The sequence below is a fragment of the Gallus gallus genome, chromosome 9 (assembly GCF_016699485.2).
Source record: "Gallus gallus isolate bGalGal1 chromosome 9, bGalGal1.mat.broiler.GRCg7b, whole genome shotgun sequence".
In the NCBI taxonomy this organism is placed as follows: Eukaryota; Metazoa; Chordata; class Aves; order Galliformes; family Phasianidae; genus Gallus; species Gallus gallus.
The window spans coordinates 14793760-14801387 of record NC_052540.1 but is presented as its reverse complement, the minus strand read 5'-3'; the positions used below and the strand labels follow the sequence as shown (position 1 = coordinate 14801387).

The window sequence follows — 7628 nt, the reverse complement described above, 5'->3', positions numbered from 1 at the left end:
TCCATCTGAAGGGAAGGAAAGGGGCTGGTGCCTGGCTGCTGGGCTGAGCTGACTGTCGAGGGAGTGCTGACATTTCAGACGCTTTAGACAAACTCACGCCCTCCAGGCAGGGACAACACACTCACTCTTGCCTGTGCTCTGTTCACGCTGCCATCCATGCAGCTCCTCCGGGCTTCTCCGCTGCCTTTGCTGCCTCAGTCACTGCTCTCCTCGTGAGTCTCACAGGGTTCGGTGGTCAGGAATCGGAGCTGACTGCACTTCTGTGGCCATACAGCTGCTGAACGGACCGCTGAGTGCACACAGCCCGCGTGCAGCGTGGGGACGAACTGCACACAGTGAACCCAAGGCAGGATGAGGTGGGGAGGTGGAAGGTGAATGCACACCTGGCATTCACACACAGAGGATGGGGCGTCCATTCACACAACAAAAATGGCAGAATACACAGTTGATGTAAGTCTTAAAACTTTATTTCAAATTACCCATGGTTTCCTTTTATATTATTAATGTGCTAGAAGTTCACACTACTGGCAGAATACAGGCAATTTAAAATAAAGTGTACAGTATCCAAACATATTTATATTTAACAGACATAGACATTATGGAATGTATTTACAGACGTACAGCATGGGATGAAGCCTTAAAATCCTTTATTAATTACACGTTTACACTGCTTTCAGAAATAACAAAATTAGATTGCTTTGTAAAACACCACAGTATCTATACAAAAGGATTTCTGAACGTCTAAAGTCACTTTAGGAGTCCTCTGTTCCTAAAACACTTTATTTTGTCTTTAGTTTTTTTCAAAGGAACGTTTATAGTCATAAGAGGATAAAAAGAACCATTTGCCACCGGGTCACGACTGACAACAGCAGAGCAGTTCTCGGTGATGGGAAAAGCTCTCTGTGGTTTATTTCAGCCAGGCCACCAAAGTCCCCTCCTTCACAAGGGGAGGAATCACATCCCCGCTGTTCTGACCCCATCACACCAATGCTATGAGGGACCCCTCAGTGCCACTGCCGCTTGGTTTTGAGTGGGTAACGTTGTGGAGCCCCAAAGTCAGCGCTCACCATCGCTGGAGGAAGGATGGTGACACAGCAGAGCTGGTGGATGAGCACCAGCAAAGCACAAAGCGCCGCGATGGATTCCTCCCACATCCTCCAACACAAATGCCCCAGAAAGGAAAGGTAACTGCCTCTGAACACAGAATAGAATTCTATACACATTCTTTTCACCGGATACAACAAAAATTGCACACGAACACACTAAAAAATCCCACCGAGTCTGCAAAACAGCACTTGTTTTTGGTATAACACATTAAATAAACCGTACGATGAAACTTCAGGTTTGGATTTTTGCCCTAAACATCTGGTCAGCATTTAGCATCTGCCAGCAGGAACACACAAGGCTATGCAGCTTAACCTAAGGTGGCCACAAACACCTGAAGGTGCCGGGGCGAGCTGCTGCTTGTGACAACAGGGGTGATGCTCGGGACGTGCAGCTGCCCGGCCACACTAACACTGCCTTTCACATGCACGTGTATGTGCTGCCTGCAGCCGAGAGAGGCTGTCCTACCCAGACAACAAACACGGCCATTTCGAGCAGCTCAGACCCCCCACCTCCCAACCCATTGATTCCTATGAACTCGTATTAATGAAACGTCAAGCTCCCACCTACCTGAATACTGTTAAGTTTCATTTCCTGTAAGTGCTGGAAGCTGGACTAAAGCAAACACCACCCTCACAGCTCCATAGTCTATGAGTGCTAGTAAGAAGTGACGTGCTCCCATGTGATCCGAATGACCTAATGTTGAGAACTATCATGAATTCAGTGTCCTCCTCTTTCAAACTGCATGAGGGACAAACACACAAGAAACATCTGTGCTATGCTGCACCGTTTGCTGTGAGTGGCAGACCTTCCACCCACCAAACTGCAGCAGTGACTCCTGACACTTATGTGTAACCCTTCAAGAATTCCCAGTAATTCCTACAAGTGGAATTATGTGAAACATAAAACCTACCTGGGAGCAAAGCAGGCCTGCACGGAGCTGCTCTCTTCCCCTACACATTGCAAGCTGTTGGCATTTCCATTTCTTGCAGAGCTCAGAGCAACACGCTACTTGGAGTGAAAAGGTTTCTCCTTCCAGCTGTGCAGTTTTAAACCCCCCTTCGTGTGTTCTTTGTGACCTACAACACGACCAGCCAATGCCAATAAGGAGCAACTGGAATCGTTGTGTGAAACAGCGATACAACAGCCATCACGGCGAGTCCTGACACATACGTGGAGCAAACAGAGTGGAAACAAAGCTGCAAATCAAAAGGGGAAAAATCCAGCTAAGAGCAGCCTTTGCCAGTGTCCCCGTGCAGGTTCACTGCGGCGAGAATGGCTTTGAGCTCACCGTTCCTCACTCCTTCTCCTTCCTTTATAACTATGAAATCCTCTTGATGTATTCTGCTTCCAGCGTACCTCCGAGGCACGATGCTGTTCTCAGACTCCATGCAACCCACGTTAGTGGCACACTGCTCTGGGATGCCTGAACTGGATCAGAATCAGTAAAAGGACTGCATGGGTGGAGAACTGCATTTTGCAAGGACTTTCTTAGAGGAAAAAAAAAAGATGCTGTGATTGATCTGGTAGCGAGCTCGGCCTTGTTGCTGGGACAAGGGCACAGAGAGCTGCCCATCTGTGCTTTGCACACTGACTTCTGAGTGCAATTCCAAACCTGCCTGCTGCCTCTCCTGTTCCTGCATGCTGAATTTCCATTTTTATGTTAAAGAAAGAGGAAGAAAGTAACGGCAGTTGTGTAAAACCAGTGCATCCCTCTATACAAACAGCCATAACCAAAGGCTTAAAGCCCCGTCAAGCCCACAAAAATAGAAGCCACCTTTTGCAGTACTTCTGCTTTGACAACACGCAGCCCACCTGTGGAAATTCAGTCCTTATGTTCCTAAAATGACACATTTCTCAGCAGCGGTGATGCTCAGCATTGTCTGCACCGGGTGCTCCACCCCCACCGAAGTATGACCCGGGCACGGCTTCCTACTGACTCGCACTGCAGGCTGTCCCTCCTTGCACTGCAGCGCGATGCAGATGTGATTCTTGGCAGCCATGTGACAAAACCACTCAGTAACCGAATGCATCACGCAGGGCTTGGAGGGGAGGTGAGAGGAGGTGGGAGACCCCCAATTTTGCATGAGTTTTCACGGATAGATGCGTTGAAGCCCAAACAGAATGCAAACCCAGCAAGGATGCTACCGTTACCCATTAGATTTAAACGGTTCTGGTTTAGCATCTTTTACCAAGATGTTTCTTGTGGAGAAAACATGCAGTATTTTTTTCCTCTGGGGGTGGGAAACCCCCTTTTTTTCCTACACGTCTTCAGTAATGAGGATATGCCAACACAGGTGACAGCTGCACAAGGACTGACCCCGATAGGAAACACCGCACTGGTTAAGATTGTGCTGCAATTCCTTTAAAAACATAGATACGTTTATACAATGGAAAGAGCTGCTGTTCTCAGGAGGCAAAGAAAGTCCCTCTGAATCCCGTGGAGAAGGAACGCCATCTCATCCCCCTCGTGCCCACTGCAGCAACCACCTCTTGTTCTCCTTTTTCATTAAAGAAATGAATTCCTATAGGAACAGCTTTCCCAACTGTACACCACCGTCTTCCACCTACAAGGTCAGTTTCTACAGCCGGCTCCAACAGCCCCTGCACTCCCTGCCCTCCTCACCACCCGTTTATCAGCAGGGGGCAAAATTCTCTCTAATCAAAACGTTACTGGAAACTGCGGTCACCTCCAAAAAAAATGGAGAAACGAAGCAAAAACGTTCCTGTCAGGAATCACGGAAACTCGTGTCCTTAGAACAGAGCTCTGTGTGTTTGGATGCACTGCACGGGCAGTAAAGTCTTGACGTCCTTCTGCTTAGCCAAGGTAACCCAAAAGTCCCGGAGGTCTTTACGCAGCAGACAAGTGTTGAAGCTGCTGCTGCTTTGGGGGTGCCAGCTCCAGCAGCGCCTGCACAGTCACAGCTACCTGTGTCAAACCCTTCTCTTCTAAAATATGGAGAGGCAAACATAATTGCTCCTGAATGGGGAACAAAACAAAGACAAAAAAAAAAACAAAATGGATGAAAAACACTCAACCGAAAAGGAAACTGGAAAATGAAACGTTAGGGACAGCACACACAGGTAGGAAATGAAACTTCTGCTTGTAAATAAGAACGGGGTACACGGCTACTGCTGGGCTGATGGTTACAGACACACAGAACGGCCCGGGCTGGAAGGGACCTCAAGGATCATGAATCTGCAACCCCATTTACTACACCAGGCTGCCCAGGGCCCCATCCAACCTGGCCTTGAACACCTCCAGGGATGGATGGGGCATCCACAACCTCTCTGGGCAGCCCGTTCCAGCACCTCACCACTCTTCTGGTAAAGAGCTTAAAGTCACGTGCACTCAGCAGCCACTGCACACAACGAATGAGGAGGATCTGAAGGACTGTGGGACGAAACAGCAAAATCCTTTCTTTCTGCCCGTGCAGAAATGGCAGCAGTTTACCACATCATAATCAGGCTGACTTCAGGAGGGGGAAAAGCTCTGCTTTTCAACGTGGTGAACTGCTGTCATAGCACGGCTTCCTTTCCAAAACACAAGTGGTTTTCTGAGGGGGGCCCCCGCAGCAAGCTTTGCTTTGGTACCAAATGCAGGCAAACCCCAACTTTAAAGCAGAAAACACAACAGTGCTGTATGCCATGGATACACCGTGCAACACGTCTAAAGGGAAATGCCATGCTTGAAAGCAGTTCTCCTAACGAGATATTGCCCATGTGAAATCCTTCTGCCCGTATGGATGACGTGATGGTTATCATTACACAAATTCCTTGGGAGGGACAAAAAAGCAGAAAGCACCCTTTGTCTTACAGAAAGGAAAAGAGAACAGACAACTTGCTTCTGCTTGAAATAACTTTGATCATCAGTGTAGAAAACGGCATTTCTCCTGTTTAAGGCAATGGGAAATGAACAGCCATTGGACAGACGTCCCTCCTGCGTTGTGTCTGAGTCACTGCTGCCAGGAGGCCCACTTAGCAGCTTCCAAAACCATCCTGACCAATAAGAGCAATACACAAAGTGCAAAAAGGTTTCAAAGTGTTTATTAAGAATTGTGCTATTCTCAGTCTCAGATGGATTTAAAGCCTCATCCTACACAAGTCCTTGGCACAGGGGGGCCACCCTCAGCCCACAGCAGCCATCCAGGGACACACATGCCCAGCAGCCCTCTGTACCTCTAGCAAAATAACCAAGCTGTGCTCTCTTCCTACAAAGCTACAGAGATCCTTTTTCCACGAGCTACTTCCGCAGCTCCCTGCGCTTCTCCACTCTTTGCATCTCATTCTCCGCATTAAAGAAATCCTTCAGCATAAATAATGGCAGCCAACACTCCTCCCACAAAGCTCCGGGTGGGCAGAGACAACCCAGGCTGAGAGCGCTGCAGTAAAGCAGCTGATCCGGCTGAAATGCATTTCTCCTCCAGCAGAACAGTTCTTTGGAGACAGTGTGCTCTTTGAGAAGATACGTGTAAACTGGAACGAGTGCTTGTTATCTTTTTTTGTCTTAGGTATGCAAATAGATAAGGGGGAAAGCTTTGGAAAGAATCCACAGCACAGGGATAGCCGTGGCAAACAGGACTGAGGAAGGGGAAGGCACGGTTAGTGTAAGACCCCCGGCAGCTTTTATCACAGTGTTCATTAGAAGAAGATGATAAGAAACATAGGAACAGAGTTCATTTAGTTCACAACAGTCAACAGTGCAAAAATAGCTTCTTTAAAAACAACCCCCCCCCTGCAAAAGGTCCCCTCTTTCCTCAGCAATGCTTTGCTTGGGCAGAAGGTTTTGTGCCAGTCACAGTGTGCTTTGGGAAGAGGGCATCAGCTCCTCCACCTGCTCCTTTACTAAATACTCACTTGATGTCACAAGAGCTTGTGAGATCCACGTACGCGTAGCACGTTTGTACTGAAAGCGACCATATCTGCAGCCGTGTATCTTAAACTGTGCTTCAGAGTTGCTGTCAGGTTAACGCGGGAGTGCCGTCACCACTGAACCAGGGCTTACAAACCACCGGCTTCATTTTCAGGTATAACAAACAGGTACTGAAGTCACATTCAGGACAGGCCCATCACTGAGCACTTACCTGCATCTGACCTCTGGGCAGAGCTCCCCGAACCAACCTACACTCTGAGAAGATGTGGTCTTTTGTGTGTGGCACGGGCAGCACCCCCAAGTCCTGAGGTGTCCCTGAGAAACACATTAAAGCACCAGGATGCTTTCCCAGAGGAGGGAAAAGCCTTAAAGCCATGCAGGAGACCACCTGAGATTTGTGTAACAGCAAAGAGGGAGCCGAACACACAGCCAGGCCGCCTATTGCTGCAACTGTGTGATACCAAAGTTTCTGGGAATAACCAGATGGGAACAAAAGGGGGAGAAGCGCGGATTGAGGCTTCCACAATCAAGTGGCAGCTCAGGAAATCTTTGTTAAGTTTTATCCAGGGCACAGCAAAACGCTATGGCAATCCTGGGGCATCTGACAGAACCCAAAGCAGTTTTCCTTCCGTGCCAGAAATGTTTTCTTTCAGAGCTGTTCACAGAGTTCGGTTTCTCTGCAAATCTCCTCTTTGACCTGCTATGAAGCTCAAGAAGCTCAGGATTCACGGACAGCTATTGTGAACCCCCTGACTCATAGATAAAACACGGGAGTCTGCCACCAGGAAAGTCAAAGCCTCTCAGCAGCAGGGATAAGGAGCCGGGAGCCGACTAAAAATCCCAAGATCTCGTGGACAAAACTTATCAGACCACGTCTCCCAAGGCTGCGAGATCTACTCGAGGTCACTGATGTTCAGAATACTTTGTGTTGTTTAACGCCTCTTTCATCAGATAATCCTGAAGCAGTTTACCAAACTGGGTGCAGTTCTTATTACACAGACAGGGAAACTGAGGCACAGACTGACAGTGCAGTTTTCCTACTGCTACATCCCTCACCAGCAGTCAGCCCATAGCACCCATAGCGTGCACCCACGGGTCCCTAAAGCTCAGCCCACAGACAGCACCTCCTCCCCTGGCATTGCATCTGCTCAGCATCACACGGTAAATACAAACGTGAGTTATGTCACAGGTGGTTGTGTGGATGCACCGATGTGTTTACACATTGCATTTGTCACCTCTGTTACTTCTTTCCCGTCAGAGAGAAAGAGCACTTCGTACACGCGGTCTTGACAGAACCCAAAATCCTTTACAGAGAACCGGAGTGATGGAGGGAGGAAACAGCAGCACTGCCCCTCAGCTAGAGGAAGAAGACCCAGCGATAGACCATACAGAGCGTTAGCATCAGAGTACAGTAAAACACCACAAAGCCCCAGAGCTGAATAGAAAGGGAGACAAGACTGGATTCTTCTGAATCTGTCCCCAGGGAAAGAAGAGTCTCAACTGTTCTTTTAACGCTGAGGTTTAGCTGAAGAATGTCAGAAGGGGAACAAAGATTGTCCTGTCCAGAGTGTGTAAGCAGGAAGGGAAAACAGACAGAAAAAAAGGTCAGTCAGTTAGCCATAGCAACATCCACCAAGCAGTCAGTCAGACA

General features: G+C 48.4%; 1 protein-coding gene across 1 annotated transcript in view; it reads right to left on the bottom strand.

Moving 5' to 3' along the window:
• Nucleotides 1-449: 449 nt before the first annotated feature.
• LRCH3 (leucine rich repeats and calponin homology domain containing 3) overlaps nt 450-7628 on the bottom strand; it is a 52503-nt gene continuing 45324 nt past the window's right edge. The window contains 1 exon segment of the mRNA XM_040705668.2: nt 450-4084. Within this exon segment, the coding sequence (XP_040561602.1) occupies nt 3956-4084 (129 nt within the window). The 3' untranslated portion in view covers nt 450-3955.